The sequence below is a fragment of the Hyperoodon ampullatus genome (assembly GCF_949752795.1).
Source record: "Hyperoodon ampullatus genome assembly, chromosome: 2".
NCBI classification, from domain to species: Eukaryota; Metazoa; Chordata; class Mammalia; order Artiodactyla; family Ziphiidae; genus Hyperoodon; species Hyperoodon ampullatus.
Genome location: NC_136915.1, coordinates 113,360,723 through 113,377,540, shown reverse-complemented (window position 1 = coordinate 113,377,540; position 16,818 = coordinate 113,360,723). Strand labels below are relative to the sequence as shown.

Genomic DNA, 16,818 nt, shown 5'->3' with positions numbered 1-16,818 from the left:
ACTGAAGCCCACGTGCCTAAAGCCCGTGCTCCACAGCAAGAGAAGCCACCGCAATGAGAAGCCCGTGCTCCACAGCAAGAGAAGCCACCGCAATGAGAAGCCCGCGCACCGCAACAAAAAGCAGCCCCCGCTTGACACAACTAAAGAAAGCCCACGTGCAGCAACGAAGACCCAGTGCAGCCAAAAATAAATAAATAAATAAATAAAATTTAAAAAAATTCACTAAACCCGTTCTGTAAGATTGAACAAAGAGAGATACATAGAGCTCTACTATAATCAATGAAAATAAAACAGTATAAAGATTAAAATTCTCAGAAAACTGAAATTTTCATAAAATTCATAAAATTCTCAGTGTTTGATATTGAAATATTTCCTATTTTTGAATTTTTTTTTTTTTTTTTTTGCGGTACACGGGCCTCTCACTGTTGTGGCCTCTCCCGTTGTGGCCTCTCCCGTTGTGGAGCACAGGCTTCGGACACGCAGGATTAGTGGCCATGGCTCACGGGCCCAGCCGCTCCGCGGCATGTGGAATCTTCCCGGACCGGGGCACGAACCCGTGTCCTCTGCATCAGTAGGCGGACTCTCCACCACTGTGCCACCAGGGAAGCCCTATTTTTGAATCTTTGAATCTCAAATAAATTAATTTTTTCAGCAAATATCTATTAATTTCTACTATATGTTCAACATTGCTCTAAGTGCTAAGCATACAGACTATTTTACTCAGGGTAGTTAGGGAAATCCTCTCTGATAAGGCCACATCAGAGCAATGAACCATACAGATATCTCGGTGAAAGAGCTCCAGGAAGAGGAAATAGCAATTGCAAAGGTTCTGAAGCAGAAGCATGTTTGGCATGTTTACAGAAGAGCAAGGAAGACACTGCTGCTGAGTGCAGAGAATAAGGGGAAAGTAGTAGAAGAGGTAATAGAGTAGGAGAGGGAGTAAGTATGTAGGGCTTAGTAGGCTTAACTCTGAGTAAGAACCTATCAGTCTTGAAAGGTACAGTATTTCTTGTAGAATAGTATTTGTTAATTATCTGGTTATATTATTTGTCTAAAACACTCAGGAGAGGTTTGGTTCAAAGTTGTTTGTTCTCTAGTCATTTTAGGGTGCCTAGGACATTTGTGAACAAATACAATAGTACCTACAAAATAAACTAAGACATTTGATATCTACTGAGCCCCAGCTGTGTGTCAGGCACTACCCTGAATTCCCCAGGCAGACTTATCATGATTTGCTTTTTTCATATTCTCAGTTCATATCGTTATTTATTCCAAAGTAGTAACTATTAAAATACACTACATTTATCTCTTGACATGGATGGTGACTATTCATAGTTTGTTCCAGCACCTGCCTTAGGGTGGCTGGTGGTACCATTGCTCATAGAGATGGGTAATATAACAGAAGGAGCAGGGCTTCCCTGGTGGCTCAGTGGTTGAGAGTCCGCCTGCCGATGCAGGGGATGCGGGTTCGTGCCCCAGTCTGGGAAGATCCTGCATGTTGCGGAGCGGCTGAGCGCATGAGCCATGGCCGCTGAGCCTGCGCGTCCGGAGCCTGTGCTCCGCAACGGGAGAGGCCACAATGGTGAGAGGCCCGCGTACTGCAAAAAAAAAAAAAAGAAGGAGCAGGTTTAGGGGAAACGGAAACTAGTTTAGTTGTTCACATGTTAACTTGAAGTATCTGTGGGATAGACATCCAAGCAGAAATGCATCTGGAGGAGAAAGATTCAAGATGAAGACAGATATTTGAAAGTTATCAGTTTATAGCCAGGTGATAGTTGAAGCTGTTGTTGTAGACAAAATCACCTAGGGAGAATATACAGAGTGAGAGGAGAAGAGAGCTGAAGACAGAACTGTGGAATGTTAGCTTGTAAGGTTCATAAGGAAGAGGACGAACTTTAAGGAGGCCCAGAAAGAATGTTTAAAAAGTAGTAGGAGGAGACTTCCCTGGTGGTGCAGTGGTTAAGAATCTGCCTGCCAATGCAGGGGACACAGGTTGGAGCCCTGGTCCAGGAAGATCCCATATGCCACGGAGCAACTGAGCCTGTGTTCTAGAGCTTGCGAGCCACAACTACTGAGCCTGCAAGCCACAACTACTGAAGCCCACATGCTCTAGAGCCCACATGCCGCAACTACTGAGCCCGTGTGCTGCAACTACTAAAGCCCACACACCTAGAGCCCATGCTCCACAACGAGAGAAGCCACTGCAATGAGAAACCTGCGCACCACAGTGAAGAGTAGCCCCCGCTCACCACAACTAGAGAAAAGCCCACGTGCAGCAACAAAGACCCAGCACAGCCAAAAAAAAAAAAAAAATTAACAACAACAAAAAAAGTAATAGGAGGGGGACTTCCCTAGTGGTGCAGTGGATAAGACTCCGTGCTCCCACTGCAGGGGGCCCGGGTTTGATCTCTGGTCAGGGAATTAGATCCCACATGCATGCCGCAACTAAGTGTTCGCATGCCACAACTAATGAGCTGCCTGCGACAACTAAGACCCAGCACAACCAAATAAATAAATAAATAAATAAATAAATAAATAAATAAATAAAATATAAAAAGTAGTAGGAGGGATTTCTCTGACAGTCCAGTGGTTAAGACTTCGCCTTCCAGTGCAGGGGGTGTGGGTTCTATCCCTGGTCAGGAAGCTAAGATCCCATGTGCCTTGCAGACAAAAAAGCAAAACATAAAACAAGCAATATTGTAGCAAAATCAATAAAGACTTTTAAAATGTTCCACATCAAAAAAATCTTAAAAAAAAAAGTAGTAGGAAAACCCGGAGAGAGGTTTCATGATAACCAAGTGAGGAATTTACAAAGAGAATGTTCCTCAGGTGAAATAGGCAGAGATAAAGACTAAGATAAAGACTGAAGGACTGTAGTAACCAGTAAGTCTTGGATCACTTTTTCAATAAAAACAGCTTGGCTTTAAAAAGAAGGAGGCAAAAAGGTAGAACTTTGAAAAAGGCATGGGAACTTTTTTAAGTTAAGAGAAACTTGAATATGTCTATAAGTAAAACAGAGAGATGGCAGAGATATGGAAGAAAAGAAGGCCAGCTGATGGAGTAAGATTTCTGAGGGGCAAGAGAAAATGAGATTCAGAACAGATGGAAGGATTAGATGAAAGGAAGATATCTTATTCTGATAATGGAGGAATGAACTGTGTAGAGACCTATTGAGATCCGTTTCCTTGTCTGTAAAAGCGATAGGAATGATGTACTCCTGAATTCCTTCTAGCTCTTGTATTTTATGAATACAGTACATAATCAAAATCAAACCTAGGTTGGCATAGAGTTGCCTACAGTGTTTAAAAGATTTGCTCTAATGAATAGATAAAAAGTAATTTTAATTATCATATCAATTGTATGTATATTAGTAGCTCATTTGGAGTACTGGGACAGCTTTAAAAGTTTGATCCCTGAAATAGATTAAATATTTTGCTTTCATTATCACTATAGATAATGTAGTGCTAAACTACAGCCTAGTGCATGACTGAATTAATAAAACTTCTAAATTAGTGTACTTTGAAATAATGAGTGTTTTCCATTAAGTCGTTTCAGAAATATATTTCTCAGAGCAGAAATAATTTCTTCTTAGCTTTTGGATGTAATATGTTTTTGAGAGGAAAGTACATTACTAATTAGATTGTGTATAGGCTAACAGAATAAATTTTTATTTCTGCTAAAATTTTTTAAAAATATTTACTTCTTTGGCTACGTTGGGTCTTAGTTGCGGAGGGCGGGCTCTTTGTCGCAGCGCAGGGGCTCCAGAGCGCATGGGCTCAGTAGTTGCAGCGACCTAGGCTTAGTTGCCCCACAGCATGTGGGATCTTAGTTCCCCGACCAGGGATCGGACCCGAGTCCCCTGCATTGGAAGGTGGATTCTTAACCACTGGACCACCAGGAAAGTCCCCTGCTAAAATTTAACGAAAGGGAATAATGGGTAGTATGATGTGTGACCTAGAAGTATCTTCGGTGGGAAAGAGAAAACATTTTGGTATTAAAGAATTACCACAGGGCTTCCCTGGTGGCGCAGTGGTTGAGAGTCCGCCTGCCGATGCAGGGGACGCGGGTTCGTGCCCCGGTCCGGGAGGATCCCACGTGCCGCGGAGCGGCTGGGCCCGTGAGCCATGGCTGCTGAGCCTGCGTGTCCAGAGCCTGTGCTCCGCAACGGGAGAGGCCACAACAGTGAGAGGCCCACATACTGCCAAAAAAAAAAAAAAAAAAAGAATTGCCACAGATAATAGAAGATCAACTAGTAGTTTTTAAAACTGTCTGCAGAGCCCAGGGCAAGTTGCTGGGCTGGATGGCAAGTCATGCCTCTCCCTCCCTATCCATCCACCACTGACCATTTCTTTAGCCAGGGCAGTGCCACTTTTCCTGCTTTCCATAATGGGCTCCTATGTAAGAATTTTGCAGGAGGAAAGAGTTCCACAGCTAAATGAATATTAAAAACATGGAGCATGATATTTTTTCTCTCATTTCATCTTCCTCATATTTGAAATTCAAGAATACCTGATTCCTGTGATTGCTGAGCCCTCAGATTTTTCTCAGAATATACACATTTAAGTTTTGCTTTCCAGTGGATAATAAAAGATAGAATTTTTATTTGCTTTCATTTGTGGGCTTATTTATTTATTTTTGGTAACTCATATTTCTCTTCTCACCCAACTAGCTCATACAATTTCCTTAAGCAAAAATTAAGATGTCCATATGCGATCTTTGTCTGGACTCCCAAATTGCACCATATATGTTGTAGAGCCTGGATTTCTAGGTATTTTTAGATAATAATTTTCAGAAAGCTGAATAGCTTAAAGTATTTCACTGAAATGAGTGCATTAAAGACTAGAGTGCTTCATTTTGAGACTTAACTAATTTCAAATTCAACCTTACTTGACATGTTTTCTCACATTGTTCCAGTTAAATGCTATCTGCAAGAGTAAAGCATCTTGAAACGTTGTTACAAAACATGAAGCTCCATGTAATACAATGTTGGGTTAGAAAAAGAGACTTTATACAAGGAAAAAAGAAACCTAATGTCCTTAAGCCATATGAAACAATGAATCTGACTGAAAGCAGCTGAAATCTTGCCTGACATATCAGAAATGAGCAAAATTGTGGGTTTGGGGGTGGGGTGGCATTTGTATACAGATATAAGTGAGAGTGTTTCCTTTATACCTGAGATGAGCTAAGTTAAGCCAGGATCTTTGGAACCCCAAATTATTATACAATTTTATAGAGGCAACTAAAGGATCTACTTTAGAAACCATCTCCATCTATTATTGAGTTTTGCTCTTTAAATGGCTTTTTAATGTTTGTATTTTTTAATTCATTGTAGAAAAATGTTGGCCTCTTCTAATATTTTTGTTTCTTGATTTGTGTACAGGTTTCACAGTCCAACCTGGAGACCGTTGGAGTCTAGAGGTGGGGCAGGTGTATGGTATTACAGTAGAAGTATTTGATAAAAGCAGCACAAAAGTCTATATTTCAGATGTGAGTCTCTCTTTTGTATTTTTCTAGACCCTTTAAGGATAACTCCTTGAGTGGGCAATCTTTCTGGCTAGGAAGACTTCTTTTCTTTTGCTTCCAGATTTTACCTTTGGAAATGCAAGTTACTACTTTATTATTATTAAATAGTTCTATCCTTGAGAAATGCTAAACCAGAAGTAAAAGAAATAATCTGGTTAGAATTATAGAAGAGAGATGAAGTTGGCACCAATGATAACACTTTGGAGGGGATCCTCATTTTGCAACTTCATTTCAGAGATGGTCACCAGAGTTTTATTGTGGTGAGAGTAACAGTGTGACCATTAAATGTGAAGTGTTGTAGTCACTCTCCAGTGTCCTTTTTTTCCCCCTCTGAGAACTGTCAATTTATGGAATAGCACAGATTACACTAAAATTTACATAAGCTTCGACTCTTCCTATTTTTGATTACTTGCCATTAATGGATCTTTCAAAAACTAGTACCATTTTATTTTTATTTATTTATTTATTTTTTTGGCGGTATGCGGGCCTCTCATTGTTGCGGCCTCTCCCGTTGCGGAGCACAGGCTCCGGACGCGCAGGCTCAGCGGCCATGGCTCACGGGCTCAGCCGCTCCGCGGCACGTGGGATCTTCCCGGACCGGGGCACTAGTACCATTTTAAAATGACATCTTTCCAACTTAGAATTTGGTGAGGGAGAGCAAAGATTTTGTTTTTGTTTCTTTAACCCCCCGAATGCATAGCCACACTTTTTTTTTTTTTAATGCTTTGGGATTAAGATGGCTTTAGGGAAAAAGCATGTCTTCAGGTTTGTGTTGATTTTGGGCTGATTTTCAGAATCTCAGGATTATGTACCAATTCCCAAGAGAGTATTTTGAAGAGCAGCTGACTACTGTGAATGGATCTTACAGTGTAGTGAAAGCCCTGAAAGATGGTGTGGTCGTGATAAATGCATCCCTGACTTCCATCATTTACCAGGTAGGAATTAAAAGGATGGTCTTTGAATCCTGAGAACACTGACCAGACTTGCCTGACTTGTTGATTTGCAAGCACATATGTGGCATATCCCACCTTTATCTTTCACAAAATAAACTAATAAACAGTACACTTAGTAGTTTATACCTCTACAAATTTTCTGTTCCAACTTCTGTTAATGCATATATCTGCATTTGTGGTCATTGTGTATGTATGTCATTTGAGGGTCCTTTAAAAATTATTTCATATGCACGTTTCCTTGTGTCATCAGGTCCACATAGGAGTACTTTCTATTTTAAAAATCCAAAATCCATGCCACCAACTTTGAACTTTTGCATTTTTAACAGTTTTTTTTACTTTGTAAATGGCATAACTGTGTATCTTCATATAATTTTTATTCCTTTTGGTTAATTTTCTTATGGCATAATAACAGAAATGGAGTTATGAGGTAAAGGGATAAGGAATGAATCTGTTTCTAATGCCTCTAAAATGTGTAAGTATCTGATTTTTAACTGTTGGTCAAATTTGTTTCCCTCTCCCAAACCTACTTTTTCTGCAATGATCCTTTCGCCCAGCTGTTTAAGACAAAATCCCAAGAGTCACCCTTGACTCTGCCTTCTCCTTCACCTTCTACATTCAGTACATATTGAATGCCGTGTCAGTTCTTCTAAATGTCTCTCAAACCCATTTCTTACTAGGTGAAGAAGACATTGCTGTCTTTCACCTAGACTTTCACAGTAGCTTCTAAACTGATATTCCGACCTCCAATATTGTCCGTGGCTAGAATGATGTTCCAAAAACTACAAAAATTATTATGTATTTACTATTTAAATTCCTTTGGTGGCTTCCCATTGATTTTAAGGTAAAGTTTAAACTTCTTATTGTAGTTTTATAGGACCCTCTATGACAGAGATCACAATCTGGTGGCCTGCAGACTATCTTGGTTTGTAATCTTGTTTTTTATTTATTGTAAGTTCCTTTTTAATTGGGAAATTTCAAATAAAATCCAAGATTTCTGATTCTCTAGATTATATGAAAATCTGACAGTGATTAGCTGGAAGAGATAGTGGCTACAACATTTAGACTATACTTTTCAGCCTGCTGTGTTTCCTGCCATTCCCTGTTATTTTATATTCAGCTTAATAAAACTGTTTATAATATCTACCTGATACCTGTAGGCATTTGAGTTTGTGACTCTATATGATTGGCCCCTGACAACAACCTCAGGTCTTGTCATGCTTCCTCTCTTATGTTTCAGCCATACTGAACTTTCAGTTTCTAAAAAATGTCTTGTCTCTTTTTGCCTCTATTTTATTTTCATTTTTTATAAACAAATATAATTCCTTTTGTCTACAACACTTTCTCCCTACTCAATGCACAGGGCTAGCTTAACGTTGGTTCCTCAGGCATGTTTCCACCTTTCATATGTTCTTAGAGCTCCCTGAACTTCTCAGATCAAAATATTCATCATAGTTTATTGTTATTATTTGCTTCTTTCATCAGATTATAAACTTTAAGGGCAAAGATTATGCCTACTGTATTCACAGCTGTTGCCCTAACATCTGAGTGACTAAACATACACTTGATACAAATAAGTATTTGTTAAATGAATGAATGGTGTTTGGATTAGTTATGGTCAGGTATAGATATATATTCAGTATTAAAATATATCCAGTTTTTGAACAATATTTAATACACAGTGATTTTAAAAATCCTTTGTTATGGTATTTCTGGCAGTTTGACTCTATTCTACAATTATTCTTCAATCCCACCAATCCTGCTTTTAAAAAATGTTACGTTTTAAAATCTGAGCTCACCCTTACTCCTTTATTTATTTATTTATTTATTTTTGGCTGTGTTGGGTCTTCATTTTTGCACGTGGGCTTTTCTCTCTAGTTGTGGTGAGCGGGGGCTACTCTTCGTTGAGGTGCGTGAGCTTCTCATTGTGGTGGCTTCTCTTGTTGCAGAGCATGGGCTCTAGGCGCGTGGGCTTCAGTACTTGTGGCACGTAGGCTCAGTAGTTGTGGCTCGCGGGCTCTAGAGCGCAGGCTCAGTAGTTGTGGCACACAGGCTTAGTTGCTCTGCGGCATGTGGGATCTTCCCGGACCAGGGATCAAACCTGTGTCCCCTGCATTGGCAGGTGGATTCTCAACCACTGTGCCACCAGGGAAGCCCTGTAGATCACTTTTGAGAGTGTTGCCATCTTAACAATATTAGGTCTTCCAATACATGAACATGGGATGTCTTTCCATTTATTCAGGTTGTCTTTAATTTATTTAAGCAATATTTTGTAGTCTTCAGTGTACAAGTCCTGCACCTCCTTGGTTGAATTTATCCCTAAGTAGTTTATTCTTTTGATGATGATATTGTAATAAATTTTTTTCTTAATTTACCTTTCTAGTTTGTTTATTGCTAATGTATAGAAGTACAACTGATATTTATGTGTTGATCTGCTATGCTGCAACTTTGGTGAATTAGTTTATTAGCTCTAGTATTTTTCCTGGATTCTATAGGATCTCTCATATATAAGATCATATCACCTGCAAGTAGTGATGATTTTGCTCCTCCCTTTCCCATTTTGATGCCTTTTATTTCATTTTCCTGCCTAATTTCTCTGGCTAGAACTTATAGTACAATATTGAATAAAAGTGGCAATAGTGGGCATCCTTGTCTTGCTCTTGATCTTAGGGCAAAAACTGTCATTCTTTCACCATTGAGTATGATGTTAGCTGTGGAGTTTTCATATGTGGCCTTTATCATATCGAAGAAGTTCTTTTCCACTCCTGGTTGTTGAGTGTTTTTACTGTGAAAGGGCGTTGGATTTTTCTCAAATGTCTTTAAGCATATTTTTTTCTTTCATCCTACTAGTGTGGTATATTACATTGACTGACGTTTATATATCGTACTGCTTTTGAATTCCTGGGAAAAATCCCACTTGGTCATGGTGTACAATCCTATTAATATGCTGCTGGATTTGGTTTGCCATTGTTTTCTTCAGGAGTTTTGTATTTATATTCTTAAAGTATACTGGTCTGTAGTTTTCTTTTTTTGTGATGTCTTTGATTTTGGTATCAGGGCAAATGCTGGCCTCTTAGAATGAGTTAGGAAGAGTTCCCTCCTTTTTCTTTTTTTCTTCACCATCTTGTTCTTCTTCTTTTTTCTTTTTTTTTTTTAAAGGTTTGAGAAACATTGGCGTTAATTCTTCTTTAAATGTTTGTGAAAATTTACAACCGAAGCCATCTAGGCCTGGGCTTTTCTTTGCTGGGAAACTTTTGATTACTGATTCAATCTCTTTGCTTGCTACAGGTCTGGTCAAATTTTCTACTTCTACTGGGTCAGTTTTTTTAATTGATGTGCTTCTAAGAATTTGTCCATTTGATCTAGGTTGTCTAATTTGTTGGTGGACAATTGTTCATAGTATTCTCTTACAATCCTTTTTATTTCTGTAAAGTTGGTAGTAATGTCCCCACTTTCATTTCTGATTTTAGTAATTTGAGTATTCTGTCTTTTTCTTCTTAGTCACTCTAGCTAAACTCAATTTTGTTGATTGTTTTGAAGAACCAAATTTTGGTTTTGTTGATTTTGTGTACTGATTTTCTACTCAGTTTTTTAAATCCCTGCTCTAATCTTTATTATGTCCTTCCTTCTGCTAGTTTTAGGTTTAGTTTGCTCTTCTTCTTCTAGTTCCTTTAGCTATACAGTCAGATTATTGATTTAAGATTTTTCTTCTTCTTTTTTTGGTCACACTGTGCCCAGCTTACAGGATCTTAGTTCCCCAACCAGGGATTGAACCCAGGCCATGGCAGTGAAAGCACCAAGTCCTAACTACTGGACCTCTAGGGAACTCTGTCTTCTTTTTTAATACACGTGTTTACAACTATAAGTTTTCCTCTGAGCATTGCTTTCACTGCATCCTGTAAGTTTTGGCATGTTATATTTTTGTTTTCCTTCATCTCAGAATTTCCTAATGTTCCTTATGATTTCTTCTTTGACCCACTGGTTGTTTAGAGGGTTGTTCAATTTCCACATATTTGTGAATTGTCCAGTTTTCCCTATGTGAATTCTAGTTTTAGTCCATTTTGGTTGAAGAAGATACTTCATATGATTTCAGTGTTTTTAGATTTATTGAGACTTGTTTTGTGGCTTAACATATGGCCTATCCTGGAGAATGTTCCACGTGCACTTGAGAAGAATGAGCATTTTGTTGTTTTGGGGTGAACTATTCTGTATATCTCTGCTAGGTCTAGTTGGTTTATAGTGTTGGTCAAGTTCTCCATTTCCATATTGATCTTTTGTTCTGGTTGTTCTATCCATTATTGAAACTGAGGTATTAAAATCTTCAACTATTGTAAAACTGTCTGTTTCTCCCTTCAGTTTTGTCCATTTTTCCTTCATTTTATGGGGGGCTCTTTTGTTAGGTAGGTATATGTTTATAATTGTTATATCGTCTTGATGAATTGACCCTTTTATCAATTTGTAATGACCTTTGTCTCTTGTAACAATTTTTTAAAATCTATTTTGTTTGACATTAATATAGACTGCTCTCCCAACTCTCTTTTGGTAATTATTTGCATGGAATATATTTTTCCCTTCTTTCACTTTCATTCATGAATCTAACATGAATCTCTTATAGATAGCATATAATTGGATCATGTTCTTCTTTATCCATTCTGTCAATCTCTGCCTTTTAATTGGAGAGTTTAATTTATTTACATTTAAAATAGTTACTGATAAGGAAAGACTTCTGCTGTTTTGGTTTTTGTTTCTATGTGACTTTTTTTGGTAATTAATTTCTTCCTTTACTGACTTCTTTTGTGTTTAATTGATTTTGTAGGTTCATGTCTTTTATCAAATTTGAAAATTTTTCAACGTTATTTCTTCAAATATTCTTTCTGCACCTTTCTTTCCCTACTTCTGGGACTCCTGTTTTGTATATATTGATTTACTTGACGTGCTCCACTGGTCTCTAAGGCTTGGTTATTTTTCTTCATTCTTTTTTCTTTTTGCTACTCTGAATAACTTCAATGGACCTCTCTTCAAGTTTGCTGATTCTTTCTTCTGCCAGCTCAAATCTGCTGTGAAGGTCTTCTAGTGAAGTTTTCATTTCAGTTATTGTACTTTTAGCTTCAGAATATCCGTTTGATTCCTTTTTTATAATTTCTGTCTCTTCGTCAATATTCTCTATTTGGTGAAACATCATTCTTCTGGAGTGATGTCCATTGTTTCCTTTAGCTCTTCAATTTAAAATCTTTGTTTAGTAAGTCCAATATCTGTGTTTCCTCAGAGACTGATTGTGTTAATTTCTTTTTTTTCTATGAATGGGGCATATTTTCTTGTTTCTTTGCATGCCTTATAATTTTTTTGTTGTTGAAAAGCTAACATTTTGATATTACAGTGGACCCTTGAACAACATAGGTTTGAATTGCACAGTTCCACTTATACATTTTTTCACTTTTAATACATACTACAATACAACATAATCCGGGGCTTCCCTGGTGGCGCGGTGGTTGAGAGTCCGCCTGCTGATGCAGGAGACACGGGTTCGTGCCCCTGTCCGGGAAGATCCCACATGCCGCAGAGCGGCTGGGCCCGTGAGCCATGGCCGCTGAGCCTGCGCATCTGGAGCCTGTGCTCCGCAACGGGAGAGACCACAACAGTGAGAGGCCCGCATACCACAGAAAAAAACCAAAAAAAAAACAATACAACATAATCCGTGGTTGGTCTGCAAATGTGATACCATGGATATGGAGGGCTGACTGTAAAGTTATACATGGATTTTGACTACACAGAGGGATGGCGCTCCTAAACCCCACATTGTTCAAAGGTCAACTGTATAATGTGGTAACTTTGGAAATCACATTCTTCCCTTTCCTCGGGGTGTGTTGTTATTGCTTGATGTGGGTTGTAGTTGCTTGTATGTTTAGTGAGTTTTCTAAACTATTTGTTGAAGATTGTGTTATTTGTCACCTGTACGCTATAAAATCTCAATTCCTTTAGCTTGTAGGCAGTTAGTGGTTTGACAAATAATTTCTTTAATGCCTTAAGTCACCTTTTTCTTGGGGCTTCCCTGGTGGTGCAGTGGTTAAGAATCTGCCTGCTAATGCAAGGGACATGGATTTGAGCCCTGGTCTGGGAAGATCCCACATGCCACAGAGCAACTAAGCCCATGTGCCACAGCTACTGAGCCTGAGCTCTGGAGCCCATGAGCCACAACTACTGAGCCCATGTGCCACAACTACTGAAGCCCACACACCTAGAGCCCATGCTCTACAACAAGAGAAGCCACTGCAATGAGAAGACTGCACACTGCAGGAAGAGTAGCCCCTGCTCCCTGCAACTAGAGAAAGCCCGCATGCATCAACGGAGACCCAACTCAGCCATAAATAAATAAATAAATAAATAAAATAAAATAAATATATATATAAATGAAAAAAAGTCACCTTTTTCTTGATTCGGCGTACATTTGGTTGCTGTAAACCTTTGAGTATTTTTGAGTATTTTCCAAAGTTAATTCTGACTTTTTTTTTTTTTTTTTTGCATTTCTATGGAGGGACAGGTTCTTGGAGTTCCCTACTTTGACACTTTTGCAGACATCTCCCACCTGCTGGTATTTTTTATTAGGATTTATGAACGTGATATTTTTTCAACTTATTAGGACTTTAAAATTTTCTTTCAGCAATGTCTTATAGTTTTCATCATACAGGTCTTGAAGATATTTTATTAAATTTGTCCCTGTTTTATGTTTTTAAGCTATACATGTATTTTTAAATTTTCTCCTTTTACTTGATCATGCTAGTATATAGAAATACAGTGGTTTTTTGTATGCTACCTTGAATCTTGAAAGCTTGCTGAATTCACTTATTCTAGTAATTTTTTGTAGATTCCTTAGGAATTCCTATATATACAGTTATGTTATATGTGAATAAAGACAGTTAACTCTTTTCATTCCAATAAATATGCCTTTTAGTTCTTTTTCTTGCCTCACTGCACTGGCTAGGACCTCTACTACAATACTGAATAGAACTGTTAAGAGTAGACATGTTTGCCTTATTCCTGACCTTAAGTGGAAGGCATTCACCCTTTCACCGTTGAGTATGATGTTGACTGTAGATTTTGTGTAGATGCTCATCCTTAGGTTGAAGAAGTTCCTTTCTATTCCTAGTTTATTGAGGATTTTCATCATGAATTGGTGCTGAATTTTGTCAGTGCTCTTCTGCCTCTATTGAGGTGATCAATATAGTTTTTCTTTTTTAGTCTTTTAAATATGGTGAATTAATTACATTGATTGATTCTCTAATATTAAGCCAATCTTGCATTCTCAGGATAAACCTCACTTGCTTATGATTTGTTATCCTCTTTTACATTGCAGGATTTAATTTGCTAAAATTCTGTTAATGACTTTTGCATATATGTTTTTGAGGACCTATAGCTTTTTCTTCCTTCTTCTGTTTTTTATTGTAATGCATTTGTTAGGTTTTGGTGTTAGGATAATATTGGCTTTATAAAATGGGTTGGGAAGTATTCTTTTCTATTTTCTGGAAGAGTTTTGTAGAATTAGTGTTATTTCTTCCATAAATATTTGGTAGAATTCACAATGAAACTATTTGAGCTTGGAATTTTTTTATGGAAAGTCTTTTATTATTATAGTGATAAAATATACATAACATAAAATTTACAATTTTAACCATTTTTAGGGGTACAGTTCAGTGGCATTAAGTATATTCATGTTGTGCAACCATTACCACCATCTCTCTCCAGACCTTTATAATCTTTCCAGACTGATTCTCTCTACGTCTTAAACAATAACACCCCCCCAACACCCCAGCCCCATTCCCTGGTAACTACCATTCTACTTTCTTTCTCTATGAATTTGACTAATCTAGTTACCTCATATAAGTGGAATCATACAGGGAATTCCCTGGCAGTCCAGTGGTTAGGACTCTGCGCCTTCACTGCTGAGGGTGCGGACTCAATCCCTGGTCAGGGAACTAAGATCCCACAAGCCACACAGCACTGCCAAAAAAAAAAGAGGCGGACTCATACAATATTTGTCTTTTTTGTGTTTGGCTTGTTTCACTTAGCATGTCATTAGGGTTCATCCATGATGTAGTGTGTCAGAATTTCATTCCTTTCTAAAGCTAAATAATATTCTATTAAATGCATATACTGCATTTTGTTTATTATTTATCCATTGATAGATACTTGGGTTGTTTCCACCTTTTGTCTATTGTGAATAATGCTGCTATGAACATGGGTATACAAATATTTTGTCAAATCCTTGCTTTCAATTCTTTGGGGTATATACCCAGAATTGGAACTGCTGGATCATATGGCAAGTCTATGTTTGACTTTTTGAGGAATTGTCATACTGTTTTCCACAGTGGCTGTCATTTTACATTCCAGCAGCAATGCACAAGGGTTGTGATTTCTCCACATTCTTACCAACACTTGCTATTTTCTATTTTTGATAATAGCCATTCTAATGGGTATGTGATTTTAATTTACATTCCTCTAATGATTGGTGTATGGGAAGTTTTAAAACTATGAATTCAATTTTTAAGATTTATATACAACTATACAGGTTATTTTTTCTTGAGTGAAATTTGGTAGGTGTGTCTCTAAAGGAATTTCTGTTTAATCTAATTGTTGAATTAATCACATAAACTTGTTCAAAATATTGCCTTATTAATTTTTATGTCTGTAGGATCTGTAGCAATGTTGTCTCTTTCATTCCAGATATTGGTTATTCATGTTTCTCTTGTTTTCTTCATAAATCCAGCTAGACATTTATCAATTTTATTGCTTTTTACAAAGAATAAGTTTTGGTTTCATTGACTTTTTTCCAGTTCTTTATCTACTTTCTCTTTCATTGATTTATGCTTTTATCTTTGTTATTCTATTTCTTTTCCTTACTTTGGATTTAAAATGCATTTCTTTTTTAAGTTTCTTATTGTGGAAGAATCTTACAGTGGATCACCGGTTTTATATCTTTCTTCTTTTTAATATAAGCACTTCTACCACATTCTATTGGTCATTCAAACCATTCCTGAGATAATGTAGAGGGAACTACACAAGGATGTGAATACCGGGGGGTGGGGATCAGTGGAGAACATCTTGGAGACTCACATCTCCAAGTTGATTCTGGGTTCTCTATTAGATTTAAAGGCATTACTGATCCTGTTTCTTGTGATTAAGAAGTGAGCATTGATAGTTCATGGTATACAAGGGCAAAATAGCTACTTAAATTATTACCTGTAGACACTATAGTTAAGTGCATGTAGAAGGCAAAGCTTTTGGTAACCAGGTAGTTGCTGCCATAAAACATGTTAGTGAAAGTCTGGGATATAATAGGGTTTATTGATTGTTGTTTCTAAGTGTGCTGGGTAACTTTGGGAAAGAAAATGGTTAGTTCAGGGCTTTGAATTCCCAAATGAAGATCCACCTAAGAAATCTAAAAGATTTTATGACTACCCTAAAAGAAGCCCTTATTACAATATTTCCTTGTTCTGCAATCATAATGCAATTTATTTTTTATTTTTTAATTAATTAATTAATTTGTTTGTTTTATTTTTGGCTGTGTTGGGTCTTCGTTGCTGTGCGCAGGCTTTCTCTAGTTGTGGTGAGCAGGGGCTATTCTTCCTTGCGGTGGACGGGCTTCTCATCATTGTGGCTTCTCTTGTTGCAGAGCACGGGCTCTAGGTGCACAGGCTTCAGTAGTTGTGGCATGTGGGCTCAGTAGTTGTGGCTCACGGGCTCTAGAGCTCAGGCTCAGTAGTTGTGGCGCATGGGCTTAGTTGCTCCGTGGCATGTGGGATCTTCCCGGACCAGGGCTTGAAGCCGTGTCTCCTGCATTGGCAAGCAGATTCTTAACCACTGTGCCACCAGGGAAGTCAGACGTTTAAAATTTTTAGTACCTCTTTTCTTATTTTTTTTAAATTTTTTTTTGCGGTACGCGGGCCTCTCACTGTTGTGGCCTCTCCCATTGCAGAGCACAGGCTCCGGACGTGCTGTCTCAGTGGCCATGGCTCACGGGCCCAGCCGCTCCGTGGCATGTGGGATCTTCCCAGACTGGGGCACGAACCTGTGTCCCCTGCATCGGCAGGCGGACTCTCAACCACTGCACCACCAGGGAAGCCCTCTTTCCTTATTTTGTATAGTTCACTTTGAATTTCATCCTGCACTCAGCCATGTCCCACTTTATCCCAGTTTGTTGTCTTATCTCTGCTTTTACCTCCTATTTCATGTCCATGTTTTCTCGTATGCCAAAGCAGACACTGTTGAAGTCTTCTGTTCCCTGCGGTCAATATTTTTTAACAGCATGTAATCTCCTAAAAGGGCATAGTGCCTTTTTAGGTACTATGTT

General features: G+C 38.2%; 1 protein-coding gene across 1 annotated transcript in view; it reads left to right on the top strand.

The window, feature by feature from the left end:
* NUP210L (nucleoporin 210 like) overlaps nucleotides 1-16,818 on the top strand; it is a gene marked incomplete at its 3' end in the record, with an annotated part of 73,725 nt that overhangs the window by 5,352 nt on the left and 51,555 nt on the right. Inside the window, exons 6-8 of the mRNA XM_079728384.1 lie at nucleotides 4,700-4,768; nucleotides 5,381-5,487; nucleotides 6,318-6,458. Coding sequence (XP_079584510.1) covers nucleotides 4,700-4,768; nucleotides 5,381-5,487; nucleotides 6,318-6,458 — 317 coding nt within the window. The remainder of the gene's footprint in view (nucleotides 1-4,699; nucleotides 4,769-5,380; nucleotides 5,488-6,317; nucleotides 6,459-16,818) is intronic.